Genomic DNA, 14,960 nt, shown 5'->3' with positions numbered 1-14,960 from the left:
ATAAAGTAGAGCAAAAACTGAGCCTTGTGGAACCTCGCTTCCAAAAATTCTGGGTTCCAAGAAAGAGAAAGCTTCCGAGTGAAAACCAAACACCATACACAGTATAATATTTGGTAGCTTTAAACATTTATATTTTAAATTTACTTCCTCTTTGCTTTCTTCCATCAGTGAGAAAGTAAAAGAACAGCAACGAATTGCTGCAGCCGAACGGACAGCGATATAAAAAGGACTGGGTTAAAGTAAAACTAAAGAGACATCAGGATATTGCACTCCTCCAGACTAACACGATCATATTAATATAAACTGAATAAAATAATAAACACAAGCATAATGTTTTTTCCACTATCAAAAGCATTTGAATATAAAAACACACCACGGGACGCTTCGCTGTAACGTAAATAAATTTCTCCCTCCAGTCAAATTCTACTCACAGCAAAAAGGAGAAACCTCATTTCATATTGATTGGTGTGAAAGAAAGATGAACGGATTATTCAAATAATCTCGCTCTCACCCCGAGCTCATTTAGGCTTAATTGAGTATTAAAAAAGAGAGCACTGATGTCATCATTCCGATCCTGTATTAACTACTAATACTTTTGTTGTGTACCGAACCGCTAGTAGCAGCTCTGCAAGAAACCAAACGAGCAAAGGAAAGGAGAACTTCCTGCAGCAGCAGTTGTGCGATTAGAGACGGGAGGGCCGGATGCATGGCGTCGGAGGCGTGTTTGTTCAGCTGTCTGTTGTCTCTGTTCTACTTGCTGTGACGTTTGGCGTGCCGCCGTCGAGACTCTTTCTGCTTCCGTGAGAATTCAAATGGGATCGTCTCGGCCCGCCTCCTTAACCGTCCAACCCGTCCTTCCGTGCTGTCCCCCCTGCTGCCTCCACAGGCGACGCGCCGGGCAGGCATCCAAAAGTGACACGAAAAGTGGAGGGTTGAAAATTAGCATGAGAAGTCCTTCGCCGGATGCTTTCAATAGAGCGAGGGACGGCTTTAGAGCCGGGGGGGGCTATAATGTCGACTCAGCAGCAAGGCTGACACAATGGCTGCACGGTTTACATCGGAACTACAACGCACGCTTATTCATAATATTATCTCGAGGCGCGAACCATAAAACAAGAATCTGCATCCAAGAAAAAGTCTTTTTTAGGAAGAAATGTATTGATTAGCCCGGTGTGGGTTTTCTCCTGACCACACTCTAACCCGTCTGCCGTCCCTCCCTCTCCTCCTGTCTGTCTCTTTGTACAGTAAATGAAGGAGGTGTGAGACAGGCATCGAACTCCTGCCCTGACCCTGGCGAGCCGGAGAACGGGAAACGCCACGGCAACGATTTCAGGTGAATCCATCGACTCCCAAAGCCCCGTTTGTACAAAAATGCACCTGCTAAATCTTTGTTTGTTGTTGTTTACGCGCAGCATTGGCGGCGAGGTGCAGTTCAGCTGTGGCGAAGACTACGTCCTTCAGGGAAGCAAAACCATCAGCTGCCAGAGGGTGGCCGACGTGTTCGCGGCCTGGAGCGACCACAGGCCCGCCTGCAAAGGTGAGCAGCATCTCCCGAAGGCGCGGCTGCTCGAGCGTAGACGCATCAGACACCGCAGATGGCGGAAGAGCCGGTAATTATAGATGTAATGAAGGTGCACAACTCCAGAGCGGCTCCAGAGCGGCGCCAGAGAGGCGCTTTGGCCCGTCCTCGGCCCGAGTTTGTGTTGATCAGGGCCGAGATTGCGGTGGGAAAAAAATATCCGAATTGAGTTTCAAGCCACTGGCCGTGAAATGAGGAAACAAAGCACTCTGTAATCCGATGTCTGGAGTGCAGCGCCTCGACAGTTGTGTGCTTCAATCGGGGGATACGATACGGCGAGCCAAAGTGTCGCCCTCCGTTTCCGAGCGACAGAAGAAGTGTGATCAGCTGAATACCGACGGAAGTAATCGTGAATCTGACTTCCATTCATTTAGTTGTCATTCATTTTCAGTATCACAACTTCCACTGTTTTAGTTTTAGACTTGCAAACACGCGCACACACAAACACACACACACGGGGCCAGCGAGAGAGACAGAGAGGACTTCTGTCATGTTAAATGCCAAAGTCGTTTGTCACTTCTCACTTCACCAGACTTCAGACCGCGGCGGGAGACACACACTTTAACATAAAAAACCATATTCAGTGTGTGTGTGTGAGAGAGAGAGAATGAGAGAGGGGTGCTTAAACACCCACAGTCACTAATAATCACAGGACTGGAGGAAGGAGTCGGGATGGGGGGGGGGGGGGGGGGGGCTTGTGAAAGTAAAACTCAATCCATCGTGGGACATTCGCATATTAACTAAAGTCTCTCTCAGCATTGCTGCACACACGGGACAGCCTTGAGTCACCCGGTTCTCAACGGATACACATCCATGGTGCAGATGCCTCCCGATTGGCTGTACGAGATCGCCAAGGGTTGCGGGATCGGTCGCCCATGAGTGATTAATTCTAGCCGACATTAAGCCAATTAAAAGGCGCGTTTACCTGAGAGAGGGGTCGAGCTTCCCCGAAGGGCGAACCTTAACGACATCAAAAGCCACTGATGATGTCGCCTGAGGCGGCGGTCAAACAGAATGACCTCTAAGCACCGGGAAGCCGAGCGCCCAGCAGGGATCTTTGAAGGAAGCGTGTGTCGGACCGGAATGGGGGCGGGGGGGGGGTCACGCTTCCCAGAGAGGAAGCCGCTCCCGAGTAGCAGGTGTGCGTTGTTAAAGTCGGTTTGATTTAAAGCGCACTCGCCCGGTATTCCCAGCACGAGCAACTGTTCTCCGAGCAACTTTTTGACAGAGCCATGACAAAGTGCACCGCGGCTGTTGCTAAGTAACTAGTGATTCCGGGGCGAGTTGATTATTTTAAGCATCTCACAATGGATGGCACTATTCCCCTAATGCAAGCGGCGCAAGTTCTGTTTTGGTTCCGTCTGCTCAAAGGCAGGGGGTGAGAACCATCCCCGATATTTAGTGTTCAGGGCTCCTTAATGATGTCTGACGCCTCCACCTCCGACTGCGCTTCGCTCTCCCATCACGCCGGTTTGGGCATCGATACTTTTGGGAATGAGAGGTGATGTTTTTCCTGTTTGCTGCAGTACATCCTCTTCCCATACTTCGGTGAAACAAAAGGACGTCCATCTTCAAAACTCCCACGAACCCCTGGATAAACACGCCGAGGTTGCTTGAAGGACGAAAAACATGAAATACCGGAATCATATATTTTTGACAACAAATGCCGAGGCTTTAACTCCAGCTTTGCACCGGGATCGTGCGGAACGGGAAGCAGGAAGGGAAACCTGTAAACATTGCAATTTGTTTGCAACGGCTCAGCGGAGAAGAAGAGAGTATGGAGACGCCGACTATTTTTAAACCGATTCACACACACACACACACAAAAAAAAAGTCTTTCCCCTCAAGGATTAAAACCTAATATTGAAATTCCAAAAATAATAATGACTTAGAGGCAGGAGAAACTGGCCTGTCTTAATCAAACGGCGTGTGGGTAGAGCCACCTGTGCTTTGCTCTACAGGTGATGTGTGTTAGCACAACCATAAATATGAATATGGAACCGGCGTGGCAGCAGGAGAAGGACTTAAGGTACCTATCTTAAGCGCCGATCCGACTTTATTCCAAACTGTGCGCTACACCGTCCCACGTGGCAGAAGCACGCTAACAATGAAAAATAATTGTTGGTCCGACTTCAACAGGTGAGCCGACGCAAGACAGCAGAGATGTTTCTCTGAAGCAATAAAATGTTCTAGCGTGGCTTTTTCTTGTTTCTTTTTTTTTTATTGAACAAAGCTTCAAGGAGAGGAAAGCTGCGTTTTCAGACGTGACCTTTACGTCCACGCCAGCCGGTAGCTAAAGGGAGGAACCGTTACATCGCAACAACGTGGCGAGAGAGCGAGATGATGAAGATGCAAAGAGAGAGAGAGAGAGGAGGCTGAGGCAGAATGATGATCGTGTCATTAGATGAAATAAAGCGATTATAAAACTAAATAAAAATAAACTGGAGGGACAGACACTAAATTGTGTGTGTGAGAGAGAGACAGAGAGAAAGAGAGAGAACGAGAGAGAAGGTCCATGTGGTAACTTGATTAATGGGCAGATGGCAAGGCCAGTGAGCCAACTGTGTGTGTGTGCGTGCACGCGTGTGTGCGTGTTTGTAGGGAGTTGATACTGACTCAATAAAAGGTCGCTGTGTGTCAATCCAACACACGTATGCAGAAAGAACAGATGTGTGTGTGTGTGTGTGTGTGTGTGTGTGCGTGTGCGTGACCACTGTACAGCCACCGCACTAAATGACTGGAGGTGTGTGTTTGTACCCATTAAAGCTCTTCCAGAACGCTGTGTGCCGGCGTAATGGCGTCATCAATCATTCCCAGCGTCCATCGGTCAATCTATCCGTTCTATAGGCAGCCGGTAAAAAACAGCCGCTTCAGCCTTCCTGCAGCAGCTTCTGATCTCTCATCCGACTCAGCGGCGTGATCCGACGTTCCGGGTCGACACGTGAACTTTACAAAAAGTTGAAGTCTAACCTTCGTGCAGTTTAATCAAGGGGGCGACCCTTTGACATTAAACAAGCTTTTAATCGAGAGCTTGTGTTTGATGAAGACAGGAAACCAACTGCGTATGGTGTCACCATCGTATGGAGGCGTCATCGTTGGTTCAGGGCGAGTGCAAACCAACGAAATACTCAATAGCAAAATGCTAATAGCACAATGCTAAATTAAGTTAAAGTATAAAATGGATAAAAACAGAATTAACTAGAAAACGACAATCAGAGATTGCAGACCCCACCTCCAATAGACTATTGGATCTTGTGAGACAGTAAACAGGGCTTCCGGATCAGAGGGGCCAAACCTGCTCTAGCTTGCTGCTCCGGAACGTACTACAAGAGTCCTTCTGGACTCTTTTTCCCATCATGCCATTCGTGTCCCTCCCTCTTAAAGTGGTAGTTTACAGCAAAGGCACGATTCCAGATGTAAAAATAATTCTAGAATCTGGATCCAGATCCGGATCAACGCCATTCTCGGGGAAGACCGAGCCACAGACAGAACCTTGCTTGTGTAAAAATTTCAAGTCGATTGGGTTACTAGTTTTTGAATTATGCGCTCGGACAGACAAACAAACAAACGCACCCAATTGCAATACCCTCACCTCCTCTTCAGCGAGGGTAACTACAGCACTAAACTCTATATACTATATATGATTATAATTCATCTAAAATGATTGATGGAAGCTGAAAGGAAAGAAATGAACAGACTCTTAAGAGCAAATGAAAGATTGTAATGGAACTCATGAAAGAACGACACGGAGCGGCTGATGGGGGAGGAAGACAGCGGGAATCAAAGTGAACGATGGACTTCCATATAAATTACAAGAAGTTAGCGCCTCTGATTATCTCGGCAATCACTCTCCCAGCGCCATCGCTATGGCAACACCGCATCCGCGACGATGGGTCTTCCGTCCGTTCGGGCGGCGCTGATTGAGCCGTCAACGCGCAAAAACAAACACCGCCACGAAGACGTGTCGATTAATCAGTCACACGAAGACACAGAGGTCCAAATAAAAATAGGGCATTATGTAAAATACCAACGCAAACGTCTCCTCCTGATGGGAGGTGCAGGTTGCGGTGGTGCAGGGGTGGAGCCCGAGGTGCACTCTGAACCGTATCTGGTTTGAAGGCGTTTCCCAAAACGTAATAGGACACCATGCAGTCGTAAAGATAGGGAAGCACAACTACGTGCATATTTATGTTTGGATTATGTTGGATCCTTTTGAATTTAAATGCACATGCCTGTCATATCGTTAGTTGCGTGTGACAGTTCGCGCGTGTGTGTGTGTGTGTGTGTGTGTGTGCTCGGCTGTTAACTGCGTGTTCCTGCGGCCTGCTGCTGAACAAACTAATTAAGGAACAAACACTGCTTCATACCAAGCTGAAAAATGACCTCCCAACTCTAACGGGGCGGCCCGAGGACAGACATGCAGGTTCTCCATCACTTCCAGTCGGTGCATTCTGCCCAATAGAGGCTCGGTTGGGTTTACCAGACAACGAGCACGTGTCAGGATTCACGTCAAGGATCTCCTCGAACCCGCATCGCTGCTGAAACACATCAGCTGTCGCTCCTCTGTGCTGCCTCCCTGTGGCTCATGTCTTGGAAGAGAAAGCGCTTATTGCTCAGCTGGTAGCGGAAGTTGTTGACTTTCAGTCGGGTCTGAGAGTAAATTGCCGGCGAGTGTCCCGATCAATCAATAGCAGCTAATCCTGTGGTATTTCACAGCCAATAGCTTCCAATTAAGTCGCGGCAGAGAGGGAGACGCCACCGGCGGCGTCAATAAGATCTCCTCTGACCGTCTTTTCCTCTTTCTGCTCCTGCCTGCTCGCCGATCTTTTCTTCTTCACATTGAGTTAGTGTCACTTCTGATCGTCTTTACTCCTGCATTCCAGGTATTAAACAGAAATTCTCTGTCTTGTTGACGCAACAATTGCCGCCGTCTTCGCGGCTGCAGACTGTTAATAACGGCGTATTCATCTTGTTCTGTCTGCAGTGAAGACGTGCGGCAGTAATCTCCAAGGGCCGTCGGGAGCGTTCACGTCCCCAAACTTCCCGATTCAGTATGAAAGCAACGCACAGTGTGTGTGGATCATCACCGCCTCAAACCCCAACAAGGTAAGACCGACTGCAGAACTCTAATTGCTCATTTGCCCGGGTTTATTGTGGAGCTCAGCAGGAATGCAACTATCTGACTTGTTTATTTTTAAAAACAAATGCCAATTCATTCATTAAATTATTATTATTTTTAAAGAATTCACACAGGACTCATTGGCGCATCAGTGCTGCAGTGATTTTTCTGCAGAGTGGATATTTTCCACTTATCTTGTAATCTCATTACGTCCAACTAGCGTACCCAAGGTGATAGTGGGGGGGGGGGGGGGGATAGTAAGAACTCCCACCAGAATGAGAACTTCATGCCTGCAGACGAATTATGAGGGCTTATAAAATGTTGAATATGCAGGCGTAGCATGAAATTACGCTTTTCTCTTTTTGGATTCTAAGCATTTGATTAAAATTTCATTTGGCGCCGTTTTAAGTTAGTTTAGCAGTTTTTCCATTCGTGCAGGAGTTACAGGAACCGATGGGCCGGTCGGAGCCGAGCCGAGTTTACTTCCGGGTGATTGGCTGATCCTGCCGCCATCGGCGCGCTCTGCGTCCCGGGAGTAAAGGCGATTGGTATTCAAGCGACACCTCCCTATTCCAGTCAGGGTCACTCGTGGCGACTGCTCTGTCGTCAACGGCAACACCTGCATCAGCACTGTGGGGATGCACAAAAAGCACGTGCGCACACTTTCACACAAGTGTGTGCTCAGATACGCACGGCGGCTCTTAACGCTAACGCAGCGACACAGACGCCTTACACTTTCTCATAGCCATTTTCTCTTTGTCTGCCCCCCCCCCCCCCCGCCCCCTCCACCCATCTCATGCACAACACTGTCTGTCACTGCACAAGGCCTGTGGTTTATGGCCTTGAGCGGTACATTCTCTGCTGAAGGCTGCAGCGTGTGCGCGACTGTTGAAGGCCACAGCGCTAATACCCTTCTGTCTGCTCGTATGCGTGAAGTCCAAGCTGAAAGTGTGCGCATGCATTATGTACGATTGTGGCTATAACCAAACGCATCAGCCCAAATGAACTAAAGCATTGCACGTTGTTGCTCTGTACCTTAATGGCACCTTCCGTGTTAAATAGTCAGTCAGACATCACACTGGAAATACATCAGACAACATCCCGCCGCCGCTTCGCACCTGTCCTGAATGGGTCTGTAAATCGGGATCTGACCTCCGTTTAGACCAATCACAGACAAGCGTACCTGAGAGACACTCTTTAATGTCGTACAACAACATTCTATAGATTTAGCAGCAATTGGACTTACACCGTCCACATGGGGATCCAAGACCAATCTTCAGATTTTCCATCAAACAAACAAAAACAAATGCTGGAAAGTTTGGAGCTGGAAGAGATAATGGGAAGCAGCTTACGGGGTAAACTAGAGTTCCTCTAGAGGAGACGAAGCAGGAAGGAACAAGTACCCCAAAAAAGAGGAAGTACGCCATCTTCTTCCCGTCTCATCCTTCTTTTCCAGTCTTTTTTTTTTCTCCATTCCTCCCCCAATCAGAGGCTCTGTCCTCACCCTTCCCAGATTCTTCATTAAACAGCTCAGACTGAAACCATCAAAATTACTATGGATGAAGAGAAAACCTTCGTCGTCTTCCCACTTTGGAAGTGAAGAGACGGTGTTTCCACAGCTGACCCTCCTCTCTCTCTGTCCCGCTGTCAGCCTTATTCCCTCCATCCCTCCATCCCTCTCCGTCTTCCTACCCTTCCCGCTCCCTCGCACAGGTTAAGCATTAATTGGGTTCGGAAGCTCTCTGATGTTATTGCTTCATTTAGTTCTGACAGAACGAGCCTTTAGAACCAATTTGTTCTCTCTTGTTCCCATTTAACCTTGGGGGAGGGGGAGGGGGGGCTGCGATGACATTATTGGACCCTTTTCTCTTTCCTTCTCGCTTTCCTTTCCATTCTTTCTCCTCACTTCCTTTTCCGTGCACCCTCTTTTCTTTCCCTTCGTTTATCTTGCACTTCATTGGGCTCTGTTTCAGAAATATTAAATATTAGACAACCTAATTTCTCTGTATAATAGTTGCATAGCAACTGTGAAAGACACGCTTAACCTCTCCCTAAAGGATCCTGCTTGAAGTTAGCATTCAGGAAGGAGGCATCTAGTGGATTCGGCTCAATGACAGAAGTAAAGAGGAAAAACAGGAAGTCGCAAAGGGCTGTAGTCATCAGCCTTCATCGGTCTTCATCAGCTCTTCTCACAATGCCACAATTTATGCATCCGAGGCAGAAGCATGGTTAAGGGGCGGGGTTTACTGCTATACCGTCACAGGTAATCTATTATTCCCCGGCCCCTTTGTGTATCCCTACGTTATCTCCTAGTTAGCCGTGGATCTATTAATGGTATGGGTAGTGTGGGCCCCCCCACCTCATTGTCTCCACAACAACCAAAGTAAGTGCTTTATCAAGCAGAAATCCAATTCCGTTGCCTCATTGGCTAGAGGCCACAGATGGATGGAAATAAGGAACGGAGCAGCCAATTAGAAAGAGAGAGATGGAGACAGTGACGGCGAGAGAGGGGGGAGAAATAGAGAGAGGTAGGGAAGATGGTGGGAGGGAGAAAGATGGATGCTTTCATGAATACCAACATACCGGAGGAGGAAGAGGAGCAGTACGTACACCGCTCAGTAAGTCGTGCATCCCGGACACACAATGAAAGCGATACAGGATACAGACTCACATGTCTGATGAGGTGCCATTGCAAGATGACCTCGCTATGATGTCACACACACACACACTGCGTGTGCGAGTTGTAGCCTAGCTTTTAATACCATTAACGGGAACGTTGTGGCATTAAAGACGGCTGAAGCGGTTTCCATCATCATCACTTCATTTTATTGATATTAGAACTTGTCAATGCCTGTCAAGGTTTAAATTCGTCAAAGATTTGTAATTTATTTTACCTTTATGTGTGCATAACTACTCAAAGCATGAATGCATCGCCACCAGCACCAAAAAACGGTGAAGGAACGTTTTTCCTTTCAGCATTAATTGTTCACTGCTGCAGCTTCCTCTCAACCTTCCGTGATATTCCCCAGCATTAAAGTGCGTTTGTTTTCTTCTTCTTCAGCGCTGGTCTCCATCATGAGATAATATTTTACACCTTTGCATTATTTCTGGCATTTGCAGCAGAACAAAGCCACTGTGTCGTTTTAAATGTTGGATTAAGAAACATTAAACCTGCCGCTGCACCGAGAAGCTACGTACAGGAATATTTAAATAGTGTTAAAATGACAGTGTAATTTCAGAAATAGACGCACTAATCTCCACAAAGCCGTGCCGGTCTGTTCGAGTGAGAGTGTGTGTGTGGGGGGGGGGGGGGGGGGGGGTCTGCCAGAGACGGTTTAGCAGACAGGTGATGCTTTTATCCAATCGCGCTGATAGAGCCGAGTCAGCGTTGTGCCTGCTTTGATTTGATTTTGGACACTTGTAATGTCTTTTATAATGTCACACGGAGAGTCCGCTTCTGCTGAGCGAACATCGACTGGGCTTTAAAAAAAAAAAGAAAGAAATGAAGCGTTTAAACCTGCGAACAGTAAAAGTAAAGGTGTCGCCGCCGCCGGATAAGCACTGAGGAGGCAGGTGACTGGAAAGGCACGCGGCCGCTACTTCCTGTGCCGGGCTGTTTTTGATTGGCGACGGTCACGGTGGAGATAAGCCGGTTCTACTGTACACAAGTGGTATTATGGTGTCCGCAGGTTGCAGATGGGGGGGGGGGGGGTATTTATAAGAGATAAACAGAATGAAGTAGCGATGGATGTGCATATTAACGCCCCCCCCCCCCCGTGGATGTTGCTGTCCTGCAGCAAAATACAGAATCTGGAAAACGGCTAATTCCACACAAGAAAAGAGGAAGAGTCGGACAGATAGGAAACCGAGGTTTCACCCCCCCCAAGGGTTAAATCAGAATTCTGAAACACTCGAACAGTGTACATCGCTGGCATCAAAGACGTTCTCGTTATTGCCTCCATTCCTCTCCGTCGCCTCCTCCTCTTCTCCCCTCATCCCATCTGCCTCCATCTTCCTCCTCCCCTCGCTCTTGTCGTTTCTCTTCCCCTCTGCCAAACGCGTTTCTGTCTGGTCGCAGACGAGAACAGCAAGTTGTGGTTCAATCATTCCCGATCAGACGTTTGAGCTGCGACCTCGGGAGTCTCTCCTGCTCCGGTCTTCCTAAACGAATACAATTCCTTGTCGGAATGCGTTGATAAATCTTCACGTTTACCTTTTCTTTTTCGTCTGTGACATAAGAACCTACAGCCGTGTTGTTCTGTGTACCCCTCAGGTAATCCAGATCAACTTCGAGGAGTTCGACCTGGAGATAGCCTACGACACTCTGACCATCGGCGACGGAGGAGAGGTGGGAGACCCCACCACCATACTGCAGGTGTAAGTGTTCTTCAAACGTAAACGCCAGAGCAATCCTCCCCATCAGCAGCCATTGAAACTCCCAGCTTGAAATTCATGACAACACTGATTTAGATGCGACCCCCCCCCCAGGCTGTCAGGAAGCTTTGTACCCGACCTGATAGTCAGCATGACCCACCAGATGTGGCTTCACCTACAGTCGGACGAGAGCGTCGGATCGATAGGATTTAAAATCAACTACAAAGGTAAGAAAGGATATTATTCGTAAATTACTTAGAAAGAAACACAAACGTGTTTTATTCATTTATACGCGGCACAATTCACTTTATTGCCGACGCCAAGGCGGCGACGTTCCTGACGGGGTTTGTCTGTTAGCAGGATTACAGGGGGAACATGCTGGATGGATCTTGATGAATAATAATAATAAATGGGTCTTGGTCTAACTTAGATCCCAATCAATTTTGAGAGCAATCCGGATACCGGTCTGGATCCGATATGAACTAGCATGAAAAGTGTATTCTGGATCTGATCAGAAAAAAATATTACATTTTAACATCTATGGATTAAACAATCAGTTAAAAATACACATCAACTCTGATTCACTTTGACTTTTCATGGTTGGTGTATAAAGATACCAAGAACAATCTAGAACCTTTTGGTGCTGATCCAGATCACCATGGTGACGGTGGAGATCCAGTCAGGAGGGGGACGAGCTGCTTGGCGGAGGTCTGCGCCCTCCGAGTGCTTCTCTAGTTTATTCCTGGGTTTATTCCACGCCGGCATCACTCCAGCTTGCTCGCCCGTGTTCAGAGACGGCGCCCCCGTCGCTGGGCGCCGTGTGCCAGACAGACTTCCCCGTTGCTTCTGCATTTTTGCACGCAGAGATCAGGACATTGAAATCCTTCTTAACCCGAGCTGGTGGACGGCGTTTAAAACCGCCGAGCTTAACCGCCTCACTGGCAGCGTGTCATTTCCATCAGATCTACTTACTGTCTTTGAAATTGAGTTTCAAAGACAGTGAAACCCCCCCAACTGCTCTGTTCCGAATAAAGATGGCACTGCCACCTCCCGTAGCCAGCCAGAGAAGACCGAGGGGGGTTCTGCCGTCGCTCGTAGCCTCTACTGCCATTTTGGCGTTTAATTAAAGTCGGTGTGAAAAGAACTTAATGTCATCCTAACACACACACATCATCATCATCATCATCAAAACCCACCATGTGGTGAAACTGATGGGAGTCGGTGGGCTAACGCCGCTCGCACAAATGTCACAGATGAAGCCGAAGTCCCAGATGTCACGCGACAGCCGGCTGGCGTGCTTCATCCCGTCTCGGAGCCGGGAATCCAAATGGCTCGTAAATAAATCGAGTTTTTTTTTACATTTAAGCAGAACCGGGTTGCGCTTCCGTTGTTAGAGGAGCAGTTACTGCGCCATAAAGTCATCGTTTCAAGAGGGCAAACCCGGTCGGTGCCGGATGTCCCGCCGCTGGGACGGGGATGGGAGCGTCCCCGCCATTAAGCTCGGTTCCCCGTTTGATAGATGCGGTTTGGATTTCATTACAGCCCGTGAAGCGCCGGGACGTGAACTCCGTTTGCAGAGTGGAACCCGCGGCTCGTCCCCCGTGTCACAATCCGTGGATTTATCGCGATAACGAGGTCGCAGGCGCAGAGGCTCGGAAAAGACACGGCGCAGTGACGCATTCCATCGATCCGTCTTCTCCCGGCGCACCTGTTGGGTTTCAAGGTCGATTTCAAATAAGACAAAACCTAGAGAGCCGATCCAATCGAGTTGGGCCGTTATTCTTATTTCGGGGGTAAGTTTTCTGTTTGAAATGGATTTAAATAAACAAACTTCATGTCTTAGTTTATTCTAGCTTTCATGATTGTACCATAAACGTGTTTATCGAGTCGTTTAATACACTTTGTTTGATAACTAAGATTGGCACTTGAAATCTTAAAGGGCGTTCGCTAAAGGACTCGCCCATTTCTCCCCGAGTAATCCCCCCCCCCCCGAGATCGATGGGAGCTCCTCCGTCTCTGCCTTTAATAATAATACTCCATCCAATACATTCTGGATGATGCTCTCTTTTAAACTGGAGAGATTTATAGGCGGCGCCAAGGCCGCGGTTCTCAAACTGTGGAATCGGAGGAGGTGTTATTTAACCCCCCCCAGCAAAGGAGTTTAAATAAATTGCATTCCAACCCTCACTGATGGACGTAAACTCTGGGCAGTGGCGGGAGGAGGAGATTACGGATACTCCGGATGGAATGAGCTCCCCACAGTGGGAGGACTCAGCCTTGGTGAGGTGAGGAGGAGGAGCGCAGGTGTTCAGAGGGAGCAGCAGCTCCTCAAGGACCCCGGCAGCGTGGGCTCAGGCATCTGACCAAGCTCCTCCCTGGGGGTCACCCACGATCGGGAGGAGACCCCGGGGGCAGATCCGGACCTGACTGAAGGGATTAAATATCCTGTCTAGACTGGGAATGTCGCCGGATCCTCGGGAGGAGTTGAAAGGAAGGACGGAAGCAGAAATGCTAAAGATAATAGATGTTTACTTTTGAATAAGATCAAATATGAAGCTAATTGTTAAATGACCTTGCTGCTACAAACACAATAGGATTATGTGTGTGTGTGTGTGTGCGTCTCAGATCCTCTGTCGTGCTCTACTGAGAAGTCCCTCACCTCTTTCTCAACTCATCCTCTCTCCCTCTCCTCCACTCTATCCGGCCGTCCCTCCATCTGTCTCGTTTTTCCTCATTATCCGTCTCTCTCGCTCTCTCTCTCTCTCCTTTTCTGAAATCACAACATTTTCTCTGTCGACCGCCGTCTGGTGCTCGAATGTCTGGACCCTTCATCCTCCTCTCTCTCACTCCGGCCCATTTCCTGCACGACAGGCTCTGCTCGTTTTTCAGCCGACCAGTCCTCCCTTCCCGTCCTTCTTTATCGCCCTCTCTCTCTCTTTGCTTGCCGTTTCTCCATCCATCTATTATTGATATCAAGGTCACCGACTTGTAACACCTTGATTCCATTCCCCGCTGCGAGGCATGCAGGCCTTCAGCACAAACATTTCAAAGCGTCATCACATTTCCCCTAGAAAACTCTTTGGAAACAATAAAACTGCATGTCAGCGATTTATTTCCTGTCCCCGTGACGGGACGAAGACACCGAGTGTAAAAGCGTCGATGCATGTCGAGGCTTCTCCTCGTGCGTTTGCATGACCGCGTGTTCAATTTGCATTTTGGTGCTTTTTAAATTAGAAAATTAAATTAAATTAAAACAAGTCATTCAATGAAATTACAAAGAGCATTCCAGGATTATTCCGTTAATTCTAGTTTACCTCGGATTTTTTTGTTTTTCACAGATTTGTTGTAAGTCTTGAATAACGCACATTTGGCATGTGAATATGTATTATTCAATCCACATATTAATATTGATAAACCAGAGGCGTGTCCTGAACCAGGAAAGGGTTCCGACGGGGCTGCTCAGCTTTCAGATAAACCTCCCTGAATATTATTAACTTTAGTTAGCTGCCCTCTGCCCTTCCCTCACCTGCCTCCCATTTTACCTGAGGACGAGGCACCTGCACATCATATCAGGCCATCGGCTGTGTTGTGTCCTGTTCAAAGCCAGGAAGGAGCTAAACGCGAATAAATCGGGACCGGTCAGACGTGGATTGACGATGGCGTTCCCGCGTTACGTGCGAATAGAAGGCTATCTTCCCGTTGAGTCATTCTCCTTTTACCTCGCGCTACGCAACGCTGCCGAGACTTCCAATAGGCCGAGCAGCTGCTCCACAGCCAGCAGTAAAACACAGCCAGATGGTGCACGTGTAAATAACACGTGCTTTTTTTTATTCAACACGCTCCCGCGTTGCAGGCGACGCTAGGTCTATCGCAAAGCATGTAATTAGC

General features: G+C 48.1%; 1 protein-coding gene across 1 annotated transcript in view; it reads left to right on the top strand.

Annotated features, from left to right (window-relative positions):
* Positions 1-14,960, top strand: part of LOC137903138 (CUB and sushi domain-containing protein 3-like) — a 180,189-nt gene that overhangs the window by 116,717 nt on the left and 48,512 nt on the right. The window contains 5 exon segments of the mRNA XM_068747273.1: positions 1,246-1,333; positions 1,413-1,537; positions 6,564-6,685; positions 10,972-11,075; positions 11,187-11,299. Coding sequence (XP_068603374.1) covers positions 1,246-1,333; positions 1,413-1,537; positions 6,564-6,685; positions 10,972-11,075; positions 11,187-11,299 — 552 coding nt within the window.

Source organism: Brachionichthys hirsutus, chromosome 13 (assembly GCF_040956055.1).
Source record: "Brachionichthys hirsutus isolate HB-005 chromosome 13, CSIRO-AGI_Bhir_v1, whole genome shotgun sequence".
Lineage (NCBI taxonomy): Eukaryota > Metazoa > Chordata > Actinopteri > Lophiiformes > Brachionichthyidae > Brachionichthys > Brachionichthys hirsutus.
Note: the sequence above shows the minus strand (reverse complement) of the source record. Positions and strands in the feature narration are given on the sequence as shown.